Genomic DNA, 18,042 nt, shown 5'->3' with positions numbered 1-18,042 from the left:
GCTCTGTTAGAGATGCTCTTAGGTGTAGATGCACCAGTTGTCTAGAAAGAATACTTTCAAATGTCTAAAAATTAAAAAAAAACATTTTGGGTGTACATCTTATCATTCTATATTCACAAACTAAGTTTCCTAAAGAAATGAATGGTTGTATAAAAAAGACAATTCTCGGTGATTCAAAATAGCTTTCTTAGGTAGCATGTTTTTATTTTTTTACGTTGGGCACATAAAATGTTTTTCTCCACAAACTTTTGTGAGTGAATATAGAATGTTCAAATGTACATCTGAGATTTTTCTTCATAATTGTTTACACTTTTGAATAAATTTAAAATATTTTCTTATTAATAGGTGTATTTATACATAGGTACCATTTGTTCCACTCCACTCGATGTAAATATCCTCTCGACCATCTTATTTTTAACGAGGAGTTCCATATTCATGTTACCGTACAAGATAAAGCTGGTCATAGTGGGGAGTAACTTTTACTATCTTCATAGTGGGTAGTAACTTATATGTGATACCATGCATTGTGTCATTTATCATGTTGTAGACTCATTTTGCTTTGGGTGTGTGATGTTATGGTACCACCTCACTCTCTTTCTTCATTTATTGGCATCTCATGTCACCAAAATGCCTTTAGATGTGTAATGTTACTAGCTATGTTACTCCCACTATAAGCAGTCTAATACGCATATTCCATAAAAAAATATCCATTCATACGGTGATGTTAGTAGGATTGAAAGGCTAGAAACTTGAATTGTTTTCTTTTTTTTAGCAGACACCGACCGACTGGGACGGATGGAAATTCACTCGTATAGCAAGTCACGTCGTAACTGGACCTCACATCCGCCCCACATTTTTTATCCAATGGTTTCAATCAACCGATTCTAAAATTTTGCTAAATTTATCTTTTTTGCTGCGTCTAAAATACATAGTATTTTTGATTTAAACTTTTTCGTACTAACAACATGATTCGTTGGCAACATGTAAATTTTTAGTTTTGAATTTTTGATGATTTTGAATTTTCGTTTTTCAAAATATCAAAAAATTCAAAACTAAAAATGTACATGTTGCCGATGAATCATGTTGTTGTTACAAAAAAGTTTCAATCAAAAATACTTTATATTTTAGGCGCAGTAAAAAAGACAAATTTAACAATTTTGGAATCGTTTGATTGAATCCGTTGGATGAAAAATGTGGAGCGTATGTGAGGTCCAGTTATGGTGTGACTTGCTATAGGTCAGTCACTGGATCTTCGTCCGACTGGGCCTTACTGGGCTACAGGCTACTGGAGTACGGTTAGTTAGGGCTTGGGCCCCCAAACCCAGCTACCTATCCCCGTCAAATCTTCTCTTCTCCTCCTCGTTGTAATCCAATCCACTGCCCTCCGGCCGGCGACGCGAGATGGCGGCGAGCACGTTCATGGGGTCGCCGTCCTGGCTCCGCATCCGGCTCCTCCCGTCCTCCGCCACCCCGCGCCTGAGCCGCCGCGCGCTCTCCTCCCGCGTCCGCGCCTCCGCCGACGCCGACGCCGGCGGCGGCCCCGTCCGCGTCCGCTTCGCGCCGTCGCCCACCGGCAACCTCCACGTCGGGGGCGCCCGCACCGCGCTCTTCAACTACCTCTTCGCGCGCTCCCGGGGCGGCAAGTTCGTCCTCCGCGTCGAGGACACCGACCTCGAGCGCTCCACCAAGAAGTCCGAGGACGCCGTCCTCAGCGACCTCGCCTGGCTCGGCCTCGACTGGGACGAAGGTATGCGCCTTTCCCACAACTGCTCATTCGCTTCTACTAGAGTATTGGATGACTAATTTGTAGCAGAATATTTTACCTACGAATCGGTGTGCTCACCTGTGTGTGTATCCGTTTAGGCCCGGACATTGGTGGCGAATTCGGCCCTTACCGCCAGTCGGAGCGCAACTCGCTGTACAAACAGCACGCCGAGAAGCTAATGGAGTCTGGTGCAGTTTACCGCTGCTTTTGCTCCAACGAGGTATACTTCTCCCCAACTCTTGACCCGCATGTTTGCCTTGCCTGATCAGTGAAACACGGTTTCGTGATTCCAGTTCCACGTATATGTGACAAATGCTGTTTTCGTTGCTCTATGATCATGGGAATGTTTGCCTCATCTGAATAAAATGCTTGGGATCGTGTGGGTCTAACGAAAAATTGGTGCGACTTATCCTACCACGACCACTAACGAATGAGTTGGTTAAAACATGGTCAACAATTGATGGCATTAATTTTATCAGTACACTCATGACCTGACCTGAATGTAACATTCCCTGATCAAGTAGTAGCTCGTTTGACAAGTGTTATTGGTACTTCATTCAGGAACTTGAGAAAATGAAGGAAACTTCGAATCGCATGAAGCTTCCTCCTGTGTACATGGGGAAGTGGGCAACCGCTTCAGATACTGAAGTACATCAGGAGCTAGAGAAAGGCACACCTTACACTTACCGCTTCCGAGTGCCGAAAGAAGGTTTCCTGAAAATTAATGACCTTATTCGCGGCGAGGTAATGGCGTAAAGCATATGCTTTGACATTACTAGATCTGAACTAATTTTAAGCTCACTATTGTTGGTAATTAAAAAATGCAAACTGTGCAAAGTGATGTACGTACGCTGAACATCGGATAGTTTTATAAAGGTCAGTTGGAATCTAAACACGCTTGGTGATTTCGTGATCATGAGAAGCAATGGCCAGCCAGTGTATAACTTCTGTGTCACTGTTGACGATGCTACCATGCGCATATCTCATGTTATCAGGTAATAAAAAGGTATCGAAAATATATTCCTTTTTTGTCCATCTGATGGTCTGGCCCTGAATTCATGCATTTTTATGTTTTTTCCAGAGCCGAAGAGCATCTACCAAACACATTACGACAAGCTCTTATTTATAAAGTAATCTTCTGCAACTGCTTTTATTACGTGTCGTGCTTATAGTCTTGACCTTCAAAATGTCCTTCTCTACTTAAATGCCTACTGCAATCTTATCATCTTCTGCAGGCTCTTGGATTTGCAATGCCTTTATTTGCTCATGTCTCACTCATTCTGGCTCCTGATAAAAGTAAACTGTCTAAACGTCATGGGGCTACTTCTGTGGGGCAGGCAAGTAACTGACTGTTGGAAATACTTGGTGTTTACCTGCATAAAATATGCGACTGCAAAGATGTATTCTTGATGTAAACTTTAATTGTCTCTCCTTTTGAACTAATTACCAGCAATTTCACTATTTTCCAAGCATATTTTACTTTTGTGAGGTGAGAAAGTGAAACACCCTTTTGTTTTTCTTTCTCCGAACAGTATAAAGAGATGGGCTATCTGCCTCAGGCAATGGTAAATTATTTAGCACTCCTGGGCTGGGGTGATGGTACTGAAAACGAGTTCTTCACTATTGATGACTTAGGTTAGTTTATCAACTCTTCTTTCACAGGGCGATTTTGAAAATCTTAAGTACCTTTTTTGTTTCGTCGTTTCTCACTCTGGTGTTCCATTACTTGCAGTTGAAAAGTTCACTATAAACCGTGTCAATAAAAGTGGAGCAGTCTTTGACGCAACAAAACTAAAGTAAAGCAAAGATTCTAACAGTTCACATATTGCCAGGAACTTTCTCACTCACTTGAACATGCAAAGTTATATACGTGCTTCACTGATCTATTTTTGCAATAATCTGGTTTATGTATAGATGGATGAATGGACAGCATCTACGCTCACTTCCATCTGATTTACTCATCAAGGACTTTGAAGATCGGTGGAGGAGCACAGGCATTCTTCTGGAGTCTGAAAGTGGTTTTGCTAAAGTAAGATTAAATTTGTTTTTCTCACACTAGGGGTGTCTGTACATTGGAACTACCTGCTGAAGGGTTATGCGACATATTTGGTAGTTGGTTCTAAGAGTTTCTGTTTCTTTCTGACAACTATCAAAACAAAACTATGTACTGTTGCAGAATGCTTGTTTATTCCTGATTCATCATCAACAAGTCATTTTCTCTCATTTATTGCACCATTAGGAGGATTTAGGACTAATTGCTATCTTGGGAGGCATCAATAATAATGTGCACTATTTTGCGCAGGAAGCGGCTGAGCTTTTGAAGGAGGGCATTGATTTGATAACAGATGCTGATGCTGCCCTGCGTAATTTATTGTCGTATCCCCTCCATGACACTTTAAGCAGGTCTGCAAAACAGTGTAGTATATCAAAATTTAATGTGTCACTAACTCTTTATTTAGCTTTTTTCCTGAAACTACCCCCAAAATTGCTGCCAAAGATGTAGTCTTGTAAATTGCTTAGACTGAGTTGTTTGTTGTGGTAGGCCTGTTCCAGTGAGTAACTTTTTTATTCGCATGTTCTTGAACTCCAGTGATGAAGCTAAACCTGTGGTGGAAGACAAACTTTCTGAGGTTGCTTCGGCTCTCATATCTGCATACGATAGCGGTGAGCTTGGTCAAGCACTAGCTGAAGGCGATGATGGTTGGAAGAAGTGGGTGAAAGCTTTTGGCAAGACACACAAAAGGAAGGTCAGTATTAATCATGTCAATTGTGGTTTGCTTTTGTTGCCAGCCAAACCAGTCAGCATCGAAAACATTTTTAATTTGAACTGACACAATACATGCATAGATTTAGTACACGTTTTTTCAGCGCTACCATAATCTGTAACTTCTTCTAGAAAGAACTACCTCTATCACCTAATCTATGATAGCTAGAGATAATAAAAGTGCAGCTAACTAATAATTACTCCATAGTTTGATGGAAACCTTGACAATCCTGGTTGGTAGCAAGCTCCTCATTCAGCTCCGCAAATACCGATGTTATCTAGTCATATACAGCTGAAAGAAACAACTAATATGCATTGTGTTTGTTGTATCAATCTGACCAGGGAAAATCGCTATTTATGCCTCTCCGAGTACTGTTGACCGGGAAGCTTCACGGGCCTGCTATGGGCAACGCCATACTCCTCGTGCACAAAGCAAGCTCCTCTGAAGTAGTAGGCCCTCAGTCCGGTTTCGTGAATCTCGATGAAAGGTTCAAGATCCTGAAAGAGCTGGATTGGGAGTCGTTGCATAAGGAGCAGGAGTCCCCTGCTGAATCTGCCGTTCCGGTGGCTTCGTAAAATTTTGTGTGGATTTCAGATCAACCATTGAATGTGAGATAGTAACGGTTTCTTGTTTTCATTTTGCGTGTTGACGAATTTGGGTTTCTTACTTTTTTGTTTTCTTTTGCGTGTGTTATGGATATTGAGGACTTGGTCCATCTCGATGTACCTTTTGTAGGTTATTTCTGTACTTTGGGTTGCCTATTTCTGTACATGTCATTATGTCCGTCTTGCTAGATGTAATAACTGCCCATAGCTTCTTAATAGTGTTTTTTTAATCTTGCATCACAGTTTGCGATGCAACTGCCAAATTTGATGTTCTAAGATGTTTTGTATGCCATATTCGTTTTTATCTCAAATGGATATTTTTTTTTACATTTCAAACGTTAAATAATTAATTCTTGAGTTCTCATTTGTATATTTTTTTAACAAACCATTGGCGTACTTCATTAATTAACAGAAACATACAAGTTCAACATGACCTCTATGGCATGTTTGGTTCAAAGAAATTTTATAGAAATTTGGAGGATTCTATTTTCAGGTATTTTTTCTACCGAGCTTGTTTATTTTGTAGGATTTGAAACCATATAATTATTTTCCTGTGGTCTTTGTATGCAATATCATAGAAAAATTTCGCTGGCAACCTCATGAGAAATTTTCTTAATTTCCATGATTACTATGTCACATTTTCCTTAAGAAAATTAATGCTTTTGTTTTCCGCCAGGGCAACCAAACAACATGTAATACATATTCTCGTGTTTTCTTCATGATTGAACATGCCGTGACATTTTATTACCGTGTTGTTTCTGAAATCGTGTGAACTGAAATGTCCTTGATCTATGCTACCAGATCACTTAACGAGGTCCAAGGTCCATGGACTCGTTGGCCACTGGCGGAGCGGGGCGACAAACTAAGGAGGGGCCAAAAGTTTCGCAAAAAAAAAAAAACTTAGGAGGGGCCAATTTCTCAGCGCAAACTGTTAACCTGGACTGAGGAAGTAGCATGCTCCCATCGGTCTATTTCCTAAATTTTGTGGGCTAAATAACTAGGTTTTACTAGTTGAATGCCCGTGCGTTGCTACGGGTTATTAATTTTTTTCATTGTACAACATGTTGTGCAAGTTTTTCATCAGGCACATGTAAATATAACGTATTTAATAATTCCCGGTTATATGCATTATATACAATTAAGGAACCACTTTAATATACATTTTGATGCTATGCAAACATCTACTCAACTTAGATTGTCCTTAGGGACTTTTGATCAAACACATTGGATTTGAACTTAAGGGAAATAGTTTTATCCAATATCAGTAAGAGTACATTTATAGAAGTATTGAAATCAACAAATACACAACACAAGAAACGGCAAATGACTGTAGTTCTGTTTAATGATTATCTAACTGAAAAAAAATGAGATGCAATTGACTGATGGTTTCCTGGAACAAAATCCATTTGCTGAAAACTGATTATAAGCTACAGAAGTGTATAGTGCTGTTAATTCTCACAATAAAGTTCCAAGTAGAAAACAGATTTATGAAATCTTATAGGAAGAACCTAGAAAACATATTTATATTAGATATTTAAAATATCATCTTCGATTCAGTGCAGCGCTAACCGCTCTATCACAAGCACAAAATGATAATTTCAGCCGAAGCAGACATGTAGCAACCAGCTAATGTGCAAATAAAACCATGTAATAAATTGACAACAACCAAAGAAGCAAGAATATAATACAGTTGGTTTGTACTTGATGGGCTCTTTCAAGAATGAAGAGAATTCGGAAATTCAATTCGGCTCCCGGGTGCGTATGCTCCCTCTACCAAAAAAGCATATTTCGAAATGTCAAAAAATTTGGATAAAAAATTCTACATGTACATCTCCATAATGTGTGTGCATTCGCCAAGTTTCACGAAAAACCAATGTTTTTTGTGGTCTATGTAAAAAGGAGAAACTTTATCTTGTGAAAAGCATTATTTTTAGCATTGAATTTTATCTTTTTTACATACGTCACATGATAAGTCGATTTTTTATGAAACGACTTTGTGAGTGCGTAGCACGTGAAGATGTACGTATACATTTTTTGTTTCAATTTTTTTGAAATTTAAAATGTAAGTAAGTTGTATTTCAAAATATAGGGAGCATATGCACCCATGTTCTAAAACACCACTCCCGAGAGAATTGTGCTAAATATATAACATGGTTCTGTAAAACATGGATATAAATAGATAACCAAGTATTGTGGCTTTAAATAATTATATGGATAGTGTAGAGCTACCAACACATAACAATAGAGTTAAATTCTTATCTATAGATTTCACTCAAGGAATATCCACTACTTTGGTGTTCCATTATTCTAGTGAGCTCAGAATTATGAGCTTTTCCTTCAACTGTTTGTTGTTCCCTTATTCTTCATTCATCTGCAGCTTAATAACAAAACAAAAACTCCGTTGAGGTTGCAGCAACACAAAAAAAATATAGCTATCGATATGTGCTATGAATGTTTCAGAACTCTGTAACTTGATCATACATATCGAAAGTGGTATGTGCAATACAAAGCTGGAAGTGCGCTATCAGAATGATCAAGTGCTAGTTACGTTGATAGAAAATATTTTTGCTTAACTGGATCCAAGATAGACTGGTCACAAACAAAAAACAAATAGAGATATCTATTTCCTAAAACCACGTTGTATGTCATCAAATAAGAAAGTTTTTTGCATGATCTAGTTTGCTCTGTATTGCCTACCACCATGGTTTTAAAGGCGTTAAGGCGTCTTACAGAGGTTTGGGGGGTGCTCTAACGCCTACGCGCATAAAGCGGTGGATTTTCCAACGCGGAGGGGGGGGGGGGGGGGGGGGGCTTGACGTCTAAGTGTCGCCTAGGCAACGCCTTTAAAACCATGCCTAGCACTATCATGTATGCCAATTTTAGAAACTTGCATGATACATTCTCACACTAAATCTTGTAATATAAGATGTTTGTAACAAGTAACAACAGACCTGCTTTCTGTACAGTATTTTACCTACCTTTTCACTTATGTGCTAGAAGTTTCCAGGCGCTTCTTAACAACATGACCTACATGATTTAAAAAATAGGACCTGTAAACGTAGAACATGAAAGAACTGGTGTTGCATCAGGTAAAATAGACCATTTTCATATTGCAATCAAGACCGAAGTGAAACTTCGTATATGACTGCTGCATACAGAGCTTTGTATAATCCAACATCATTAAAGGAGGATGATATGTGGTCATTTTGTTGGCATCAGTGGGAATACAAAATCTATGACTCGATTATTACGGAAAGAGCCAGACATGAACATGCCAAACTACTGGCTGCCTGGTTGGAGTTGAACCATTTGCAATGAAACTTTATTCTCATGTACTAATAAAAGTTTGTGTTAATTAAATATTCATTTACTTGGTCCGAGGGCAAGAAAAACTAAGTACACAGATCAAAAGGTCAGGGGGCCAGAAGCTTATCATAATTAAATCTCATCTCCCAAGCAATTGCAGATAAGAAGGTGTTTAAGTACATGGTATGACCAGAAGTAAGAAATAAAAGCAAGTTGTGGGTAATCAAGAGTTGTAGCCAAACCTGGGTAACATGATAACTATTCAATTCAAAACTGTTGTTGGAGATTTATCAAACAAATGCCTACTCCCTTATATTTTCCCTGCCAAATCATAGATGAATAAAAAAATTAATAATACTATGCACAAGAAGATGTACTTCATGAACTGATAGGATGAAAACGGTATGCCTAATGGCATAGATTCATTAGTTCAAATAAAGACCAGTAATCATAAATCTGAAAAAACATTGCAGAAATCTAGAACAACAGATTCATAACAGATCAAAAAAATTTAGTAAGAAAGGCTTTTGCTTGTCCTCTGTTCTAGGTGGCATGTGCGCACATGTGCTGAATTTTTTTAGCAACAATATGTGCCCCTGATGATCTTCTTGTTGGTTTTGGTAGTTTTACTGTGCTATCAATCATTTCACCCCTGGGTCATTGCATCAGTGAGTAAACCTCATGTTTCTTCAAAATAAAATAAAAACAGAGAATGTATTGCCCCTTCAACGCATCAAGAAATATAGGACAAGTGATTAATATTCACAAAGAAATAGCTGCTGAACTATGCCCTGTTATTAAGGACAATTAATTATTATATAGAAAGAAATAGCTGTTGGACAATGACATCAATGTAAATCTAACTCTGTAGTCTAGAATTTGGCACGCCCACTGTTTCAGAAAATATGAGAGAATCATAACCATGCAACAAGAAGCACTTGCTTAGCATCTTAACATTGCCCAACAATGCACAAATCTACAACAAAATATGAGGAGAAGCAAGTGCAAATAATAAATACATTCTCCGTATGGTCCCAAATCCTATTACAGCAAGCAAGCATTCATCTTATAAAGATGCAAATATGTATGAAAAGACTAAATTATTTTGTATAATCATTCCAACTCGTATATCATAGGTAGTTGAACTAAGTAACAAATAATAAATACATTCTCCCTCTGGTCCCAAATCCTATTACAGTAAGCAAGCATTCATCTTAGAAAGATGCTATGGTGGGTGGATTTGAGAAAGGCAGAATAGAGATGTGAGTGGACAAAGTTTACAAGCGAGAAGGGAGGAATTAAGAAGAATGGATAGAAACGTATCTCCTCTGTTGAGGTTCTCTGGCCGAGCTCAAGTGTGCGGATGTCCACTTCATCCTCACGGTCGGAGGCCATCAAAAATTCGCTGAAGATCACCTGCTCACCGACGGCCAACGTGGGATACCTCGTTCCCGAGCATGATGCCGCACATGTCAGCCATTCCCAAACTCACGTGATGCTGCTGATGTTGCTCATACATCTATCACTATTACAGATTAATAGTCAAAGCTTGAGTAAAGCTGCAAAACAAATTAGGATTTGATATATTGTTGGAGTTCTAGGGCGAGGGGGAAAATTTGAGGTGACGAGACTGAAGTTGTAGTTTGCGACCTTACCTAGTTGCCGACGACCTAGCGCGCGGAGATAGAGCTTAGGGACGGGGATGGGGAGTTGGGGACAGGCATCGATGACGCGGCCATCGCTCAGCGGGCATGCCCAGTGCCATCGTCCCGCTGCCGTGGTCGTCTCCATCGGCCATGCCCGGAGCTCCGCCGCGTATCGTCGTCTTGGTCACTTGCCCTGCCCGCGGCCGCTTGCCATGGCGGCCGGCTGCCAGGCAGGTATACGCCCGTGCATCCCTCCCGTGGGGTGCTTCCCATCAGCAGGAGGAGGGGCGCCTGAGAATCGGAGGCCCGGCCGACGGTGGGAAGGGCTGGCATCAGGCATGGCCGGGGAGGTGGGTGTCAGAGGCGTCGCGATTGAAGGAGATGCCCCATGGTAGGATACCGTGTTGGCGAGGAAATCAGATCTGGCTAAAAGAATTTGGGTAAGGAAAATTATGCGGAGGACCATACCTGCAAGGCATGCACCGTGAGTTTGACATGAGAATTAATTCTCTAACAAAGGAAAGAGGGACGGATTGAATCGGACGATTGGATGTCCAGCGGAGATGGTGAGATTAGATCATCAATGGTTACCACCAAACGCGTTGTATGACGTATGACCAACTGAAATATAATAACTAGATTTTATTGGTGGGATTAGACCGCAATCTGGGATGGTCTCCATGACCCTCCTCCAGTGTCAGTGGGCGGAGTGATGGGGAGTTCTAACTTATAGACATATCTTAAAATACGTACTCCTTATCAAAATGTTTGAAATCTGGACGTTCAAGATACAACATTTGAGACCGATATTCTGCACAAACACTTCGAGTGTACACTTTTTTAGCACGAGTCACAATCGGGTTTCACGAGGATTCTCGCGGGGTAAAGCGATAAGATAAGTTATTATCAGAAATATTTAGATTGTGTGAAATGACAAGGTTATTAAAATGTGGGTTTTGCTTTTTTTTTTTCTTCTGAAATCTTTGAAACATGCATGTGCGAATATTCTAGGGAATTTAAAAAATTTGCCACACTTTTCTTTGGACTTCTATTATTTACCATTTTTCTGTCTCACTGACATGTGGTGATCATATGGCAAATAATATATAGACACTTCAAAGAAAAGTGTGGCAAATCATAAAATATTTCTCGCTGCATTTTCCGATACTCATTCATGTTATTAATATTTACATGGATAAGACTTCAAGTGATCTAATTTTGTAAGTATCAAATTGGAGATAGAAGATAATTTAATCACTTCTTCTACATGACGTGGACGGTTAAGAGAGGATAACACTTAAGTTCTAAGGTCAAAAAATTTCATAGTATAAAAAAATCATGTGTACATCTTCACATGCTACGTGTGCATAAAGTCTTTCCATAAAAAAGTGACATATCGTTTAGGCTGTGTAAAAAAAGACAAAACTTGTGCTAAAAATAAGGTTTTCTGAGACACATGTTTTATCTTTTTTAGTTAACTATAAAAAATATTATTTTTCGTGAAACTGTAGAATGCATATAGATTTTTGTTAAACCTGGGGAATTTGGATTCCATTTGGGTTTTAGGTCTGTGCTCCAATACTGGTGCCACTACGTTCTCGCCCGACCTCTCCTTTTGCGCCGCCGCCGCCGCCGCCGAATCTTTACAGCCCGCGGAAAGCTCGCCGCCGCTACCGCGCCCCGCAAAGCTCCGTGGCCCCTAAAACCCTAGCGGCGATGGCGTCCTCCATCCTATCCGACTGCTCCTCCTGCGCCACCTCCCGCCTCCTCCCCCTCCGCCGCGCCCTCCACCCGCCGCCGCCCCGCTTCCGCCCCTCGCCCGCCCCGGCGCCGGCGCTGACGAGGCCTCTCTCCGCCTCCCCAGGCCCGCTCCCGCTCCTCCCCCGCGCGCGCCGCATGGCCGCGCTCTCCGCCGCCGCCGCTTCTTCCGCCGACTCAGGTGCGCACTCAGACTTTCTGTCAGTGAGCAACGAATGGTATTTTTTTTCCTGTTTTATTAGTTCCAGTGTAACAACGAATGAATTGCGCGAAGAGGCTTTTTACCTGTAAATCTTATTCTACCTTATGTTGTTCATGTCTTATAATTGCATCGACGGATCGATTTGCTCGCGCAGCGACTGTCCTGGCCGACGCTTCTGCCAAGATCATCGACGGGAAGCTGGTGGCGAAGCAAATAAGAGACGAGGTCGGCGTGGAGATCGCCAGGATGAAGGAGGCCACGGGTGTGGTGCCCGGGCTGGCGGTCATCCTGGTTGGCTCCAGGAAGGATTCACAGACCTACGTGCGGAACAAGAAGAAGGCGTGCGAGGCGGTCGGTATCAAGTCGTACGAGGTCAATCTCCCGGAGGACTGCTCCGAGTACGAGGTTATCAGGAACATAGCAACCTTCAACGAGGACCCCTCGGTGCACGGCATCTTGGTTCAGCTGCCCTTACCCCGCGTGAGTTTCTCGGTAGTCACTACTCTATGGCTTGTGTAACAGCTGCAGAAGTAGAACCTGTTGGTGCACCTGACTGGCATATTTGTGTCTTATTTTAGATTTTGCATGTCTAGCGACTACGTACCTAGATGTTATTTAGCGCGCCACTGAAATATGTTTCGGACATAGTAGATCTGTTGGCACTTCAATTATTACAGAATTCATCTACCCTACACCAAACATTTCCATTTACAAATTCAAGTAACCGCATTGGTGTTGTATGATTATTAGAGAAGCCATCTGATTACATTCTCTAGAACTCATGGATAGTATGGATGAACACATTATTATTTTTGGTTAATGGTCATATGTCAATTGTGGTCCTGTGTTTGTTGTGAGCTTTCTTTTCCGGTTATCTGACCCTTGAGTTCCCATGTTCACCCATATATTGTAATTTATTTTCAGCATATGAATGACGAGAACATCTTGAATGCTGTTAGTATCGAAAAGGATGTTGATGGCTTTCATCCACTGAACATTGGACGACTTGCGATGCAAGGCCGGGATCCATTCTTTGTTCCATGTACCCCTAAAGGATGCATGGAGCTGCTTCACAGATATGGAGTTGAAATAAAAGGGAAGAGAGCTGTTGTAATTGGGCGAAGCAATATCGTGGGGATGCCTGCTGCCTTGCTCTTGCAAGTATGAACTAGTGTTTCATTAAAAAATAGTTGGAGTTGCTCTATTTCAGTGTTTAATCTTTTGTTTCATGATTATTAGAAAGCAAATGCAACTGTGAGCATTGTACATTCACAAACCAAGAACCCTGAGGAGATAACAAGACAAGCAGATATTATCATTGCGGCTGTTGGAGTTGCTAACCTAGTCAGAGGGAGTTGGATAAAGCCTGGAGCTGCTATTATTGATGTGGGCATCAATCCGGTTGATGTAAGGCACCTACTCCCTCCCTTAGCCAGAACCTTTTCAGCTTCTTTTCCTGGCCTTTTGTTTTTTGTGTGTTAAGGTGATCTGTTTACTCTTAACATACACCTGTCCCTAACGGAAATTCTTGCTGATGTTTGTTAAAAGTTAATGAAGCTGCACACTTTTTAAAATATTTTGGTTTAGATATGCAATTTTTTGACAATCTCAGAACATGGACAGTTCTGCATGGTATTTTTGGGAACAAGTGTTTCTCTTCATGTACCTCCCTGATATAAAATATATCATGGAGATAGACAGTCCCGTCCTCCTACCATTGGGGAGATGTTTATGGAAGTTGCATTGCAACTAGCTTATGACTACTGCCGGTGAATGTTGACTTTTAATTTTAAGTTTGGGCAGCATGTAATGACCCATCTATTCAAAACTCTATTAATACCAGGAAGGTGTTTTATTTGAATCACGTCTGCTAGTGTGTATTTCTTCTTTTACTACTAATGTGTTGTGCCCCTTGCAGCACATGTATTACTTTTTTCCTGCATGTTATACTTGATGCTGATTTGAAATGCATCAGGATCCATCAAGCCCCCGCGGTTATCGGCTCGTCGGAGACGTCTGCTACGAGGAGGCTTCCAAGGTTGCAGGAGCGATCACACCAGTTCCCGGGGGTGTCGGGCCAATGACAATTGCGATGCTTCTGTCGAACACACTCGAGTCAGCTAAGAGGATCCACAACTTCAAATAACTGCACAACCCTGAACCCAGAACTTTGGAGTGTGCTTGCTTAACCTTTGGTTTGGTCTAATCTACCGGGCAAGGTTTTGCCAACTGTTTTATGTGCCTTTTGTTCGACTAGGAAAGGTCAACAAAAGACGTAGAATAAATTTTTGTTAGGGGTGAGAAATTTATTCATACTTAAAACTGTACCCGTGTTCGCTAATGTTCTATGAAATCCCAGTTCAGTCTGGTACAAATTAATTGGGTTTAAGTGGTGGGCTCCCCTGGTGATTTGGCAGGACAGGAGAGGGAAGGAAACAATAGCTCCAAGCTAATCTATACAGTTGGATACTGGGTTTTATGAGCTGTCTCAACTATTTTATGTATGGTATGGTACAGTGCACTCATATGAATATATATGATAGTTTGTTGGTTGTGCTCCTAACTGCTCCCACTCACAGCTGGATGGGAAGTTAGCTCATGAACCGTTTCTGTTCAGACAAGTAATCAGTACAGTTTGTAGACCACATATGTAGTCATGACCTTGCTTGCATTTTAACGTAGGGATGCTTGATAGCTAATCAGTGGAACTACCAAATAAATGACGGCCTCTGCAGGAATTGAAGTGCTTTTTTGTGTGGTTTTTTCTGCAAAAGAAAGAATCCCTTATATTTGCAACCTATAATTATCACTTTAAACTGAATCAGAAATGAATAAGTTTTCTAAATAGAAACATGTATCTCTATGCACAACTGAAACTATATGGTTCAATACTCAATATAGCTCACCATGCATCATATCATATGAGATGTCAGCTCAGGATCTTGATGGCTTGTCTTTCAGCCAACATATCTTACTCTTTTCCTTTTTCTGGCTAGAATGCCTAGTGCCTGAATGACACCCTAGAAAGAAAGCGACACACCAAAAATTTGTGGTGTGATGTTGGTAGACATGGATAAAATAATACTCAATAGTGGAAAATGATTAGAAAAGAGGACAAGAGCAGTTGCGCAACCACCTAGTGGATTGTTGCTTAAGATAGCCGTTTGTGATTTATTAAGTACTTGTATTGTACCCTACGAAATTGCTGCAAACTCTGGTGAAATATATGCGGTGGAAAGAAGTCATTCGTTTTTTTTACTCCCGTTGTACTAGGGTTTGTAAAAGACATAGCACAGAACAAGAGAAACAATGTCTAAAAAATATAATAAAAACAATGACACAAAGATGTCTTACAACTCTTACACTATTTTTCAATTACTCCCTTATAAATTTTTGCAGTACAAGTGTATTCCTGAGTTATGCCAATTGATTTGGGCTGGAGGGAGTATCATAACTTCACTTTTCGATAATGTGAGACATTCTTCGGGTAACATCTTCCATAGAATTAGTGTTATTTGTAGCATAACATCATTCCTACACTTATCGCGATATCCCAAAAGCATTCGGTAGCTTATTACAGTTTGGCTTGGGTTAGAAGCTTAAAGCATCTCGTGAGGTCTCCTTACTCCTTTTAGAACTCTTAATCCCTCGAAATTTTAGAGTAGTTGAATTATTTCACACAAACTTACATGTTAACGGGAATCGGCTTAATTAAAAAATGGTCTTCCGTTCGTTCTGCTCAGTGCCATCTATTGAAACCCTAGTCTCTCCTTCTCCTCCGCCTCCACATTAGTTTGGTCCCCCCTCCTCCGTCCAGGCTCGCCGGCATCAGGAGGGGTGGGGGAACCCGATCTATGCGTGGAGTTTTTGATTAAAGTAGTATTTTCATAGATTAGATTAGAGTTTGATTGCCGTCTTCTTCTTGGTCTCCACCCAATGAAGATGACATCATTTACAATAAGTGATCTTCAGCTCTTCGTTTGACGACGAGATTTTCTTTCCGAGATCAATGGTGGTATTGAAAGATTACAATTCTTTAGGCATATGCCTTCAGATCTTGCTTCGCAGGATCAATTTTGGATATTTTCTCAAGGTTGCTGCGAGGAAAACTATCCGGCTACGTTCTCGACAATGGTGATTCATATTCTCGGCTCTCCAACAACGTCGATCAAGCTATTCGGTTATTTTTCTCTGGCATATTGGTGTTGGTACACTTGCCGATGTTGCTTGACTACTTTAATGATTGCGCGCGTGCACGTAGCCTTGGCATTGCGGCTCGGAATAAAATTATGGGATAACCTTTATTGGTATTTATAGGTCTATGTGAAAGTGCATGGAGCCCCCATGTGTGGTTTTGGTAATTAATGACAATCCCTATGGACTAATGTTTGTATTGAGTTATATTTGTAGGAGTTGTCCATAGGCAATTCTTGAACCATATGTTGGCTTCAAGGTTGCAATAAGAAGAATTTGATGAAGGATATCAAGTGTCAAGTATGTCGTGAAGATTAAGATGAAGTGTGCCCTCAAGTTACTTCAAGACATCAACATGATGAAGAATGAAGAATTGAAGTGCAAGTTCAAGATGAGCCAACTCGAAGAGATCATAAGCTTGAAGCTTGCCATGGAGAAATGAAGTGCTAGTTCAAGATGAGCCATCTCGAACAGATCCTTTGATTGACTCTTGTCATTCATATGGTGATCATGGATATGTGAAGTTGCGCCGAACAAGAATCCCCCCTATGGTGGTTTATGGGGGAGCAATCTACAAAACTTCGTCAAGCAAGCACAAGCAAGAAAGGCGTTCCATCTTGTTGCGGTCAAGATCGTCATCATCGAGCTCAAGTGGAATGCGCAAGGTTAAGGTTTGCTCTTGATAGGGTTTCTTTCTCACCGGTCTCATGGTGTAGTTGGAGACCGGTTTTATAGTTTAGTTGCCGTACTATCAAGAGGGCTCTCGAGTGAGTAACTCGACCGTATCGTTCGGAGAGAGCTCAAACCTTTGCATCCTTGCATCATCTTTCTTGGTTGTTATTTGGATCTTATCCATGTGATGTTTTAGAGCTTGTGCTTATTCTCATGACAAGCTCTAGTTCATCGAAAACGGATTTTGCATAGATCACTTGTTGCGTTTTCGAGTTTGGTGATTTTCTCGGTTTCTCATGTTGAGGTATTGCACCTCTAAAAACATAGAAAATCACCCCCCTCGGTAGCTCTTGTCGTCCTCTTTCCAACAAAATTGGTTTCACTCTATTCGGAGCTACCAATCTTAAGTTTTGGATTTTACAAGGTAGCATGTTTATATCACCAGGCCGGATAATCCGGGCCGGATATTTCCCAAATATCCGGCCCCCATTTTTCGGCTAAGGACTTGAGAATTTGTGGCTCAGTACTCCCTGGACATGGGCCGGACATTTGCCCGGATTTGCCCCAGGGCCGGATAATCCGGGCCGGATATTTCCAAAATATCCGGCCCCCCCAAAATCGGCTAAGGACCTGAGGCAAAGCAGCTCTGTACAGGGGCCGGACTTTTGGCTGGATTTTTACCAGGTTTTGTCCCTGTGGCCGGATTATCCGGGGGGGGGGGGATTATCCGGCCCTGGTTTTGCCCAACGGCTCGATTTTCTTGGGGGTATAAATACCCCCCTTCTTCCTCCTTGGGCTATCGCTTCTCTCACTCTCTCTCTCCTCCATTGTTGAACTAGAGAAGCTTGCTCTATCTCTCAATCCCTCCATGATTCTTGCCCCCATTTGAGGGAAAGAGAGAGGAGATCTAGATCTACATTTCTACCAATCAAATCCATCTCTTTGTGAGTGGAACTCTCTAGATCTTGATCTTGGTGTTCTTTGTGAATTCCTTTGTTCTTCCTCTCTTATCCCCCCAATAGCTTTTGTAGCTTTGTTGGAATTTGACAGAGAAGGACTTGAGCATCTTTGTGGTGTTCTTGCCATTGCATTTGGTGCATCGGTTTGAGTTCTCCACGGTGATTCGTGG

The 18,042-nt window shown here is 41.2% G+C and overlaps 2 protein-coding genes and 1 long non-coding RNA gene across 4 annotated transcripts; 2 read left to right on the top strand and 1 right to left on the bottom strand.

Annotated features, from left to right (window-relative positions):
- The first annotated feature begins 1,351 nt into the window (after window positions 1–1,351).
- Window positions 1,352–5,372, top strand: LOC127308683 (glutamate--tRNA ligase, chloroplastic/mitochondrial). Its single transcript, XM_051339578.2, has 12 exons — window positions 1,352–1,747; window positions 1,864–1,985; window positions 2,327–2,509; window positions 2,642–2,760; window positions 2,847–2,895; window positions 3,001–3,102; window positions 3,298–3,400; window positions 3,498–3,561; window positions 3,680–3,794; window positions 4,068–4,168; window positions 4,356–4,512; window positions 4,872–5,372. Exons 1-12 carry the CDS (start codon window positions 1,402–1,404, stop codon window positions 5,103–5,105), a joined length of 1,695 nt encoding a protein of 564 aa, XP_051195538.1. The 5' UTR covers window positions 1,352–1,401; the 3' UTR covers window positions 5,106–5,372.
- Window positions 5,373–7,260: 1,888 nt separating this feature from the next.
- Window positions 7,261–10,582, bottom strand: LOC127308684 (uncharacterized). Of its 2 annotated transcripts, none has more exons than XR_007856708.2 (4): window positions 10,097–10,582; window positions 8,684–10,000; window positions 8,114–8,162; window positions 7,261–7,506 (listed from the first exon to the last, which is right to left on the bottom strand). It is a non-coding gene; the product is annotated as an uncharacterized lncRNA (long non-coding RNA). The 2 variants fall into 2 exon arrangements; XR_007856709.2 differs by having other exon boundaries at window positions 8,684–9,966.
- Window positions 10,583–11,656: 1,074 nt separating this feature from the next.
- Window positions 11,657–14,582, top strand: LOC127308682 (bifunctional protein FolD 4, chloroplastic). The gene is made up of 5 exons (XM_051339577.2): window positions 11,657–12,026; window positions 12,202–12,527; window positions 12,972–13,208; window positions 13,287–13,454; window positions 14,023–14,582. Exons 1-5 carry the CDS (start codon window positions 11,804–11,806, stop codon window positions 14,191–14,193), a joined length of 1,125 nt encoding a protein of 374 aa, XP_051195537.1. The 5' UTR covers window positions 11,657–11,803; the 3' UTR covers window positions 14,194–14,582.
- The last annotated feature ends 3,460 nt before the right edge of the window (window positions 14,583–18,042 follow it).

This window comes from Lolium perenne, chromosome 6 (genome assembly GCF_019359855.2).
Source record: "Lolium perenne isolate Kyuss_39 chromosome 6, Kyuss_2.0, whole genome shotgun sequence".
NCBI lineage: Eukaryota > Viridiplantae > Streptophyta > Magnoliopsida > Poales > Poaceae > Lolium > Lolium perenne.
Note: the sequence above shows the minus strand (reverse complement) of the source record. Positions and strands in the feature narration are given on the sequence as shown.

What these genes read in the sequence shown, in the direction of transcription:
- LOC127308683 (XM_051339578.2), top strand. Translation starts at nt 1,402, where the DNA reads ATGGCGGCGAGCACGTTCATGGGGTCGCCGTCCTGGCTCCGCATCCGG. An exon ending in GACAAGCTCTTATTTATAAA is followed by an intron (nt 2,896 to 3,000) that starts GTAATCTTCTGC and finishes CATCTTCTGCAG; the next exon opens with GCTCTTGGATTTGCAATGCC. An exon ending in TTTGACGCAACAAAACTAAA is followed by an intron (nt 3,562 to 3,679) that starts GTAAAGCAAAGA and finishes GTTTATGTATAG; the next exon opens with ATGGATGAATGGACAGCATC.
- LOC127308682 (XM_051339577.2), top strand. Translation starts at nt 11,804, where the DNA reads ATGGCGTCCTCCATCCTATCCGACTGCTCCTCCTGCGCCACCTCCCGC. An exon ending in CGCTTCTTCCGCCGACTCAG is followed by an intron (nt 12,027 to 12,201) that starts GTGCGCACTCAG and finishes TTGCTCGCGCAG; the next exon opens with CGACTGTCCTGGCCGACGCT. An exon ending in TTCAGCTGCCCTTACCCCGC is followed by an intron (nt 12,528 to 12,971) that starts GTGAGTTTCTCG and finishes ATTTATTTTCAG; the next exon opens with CATATGAATGACGAGAACAT.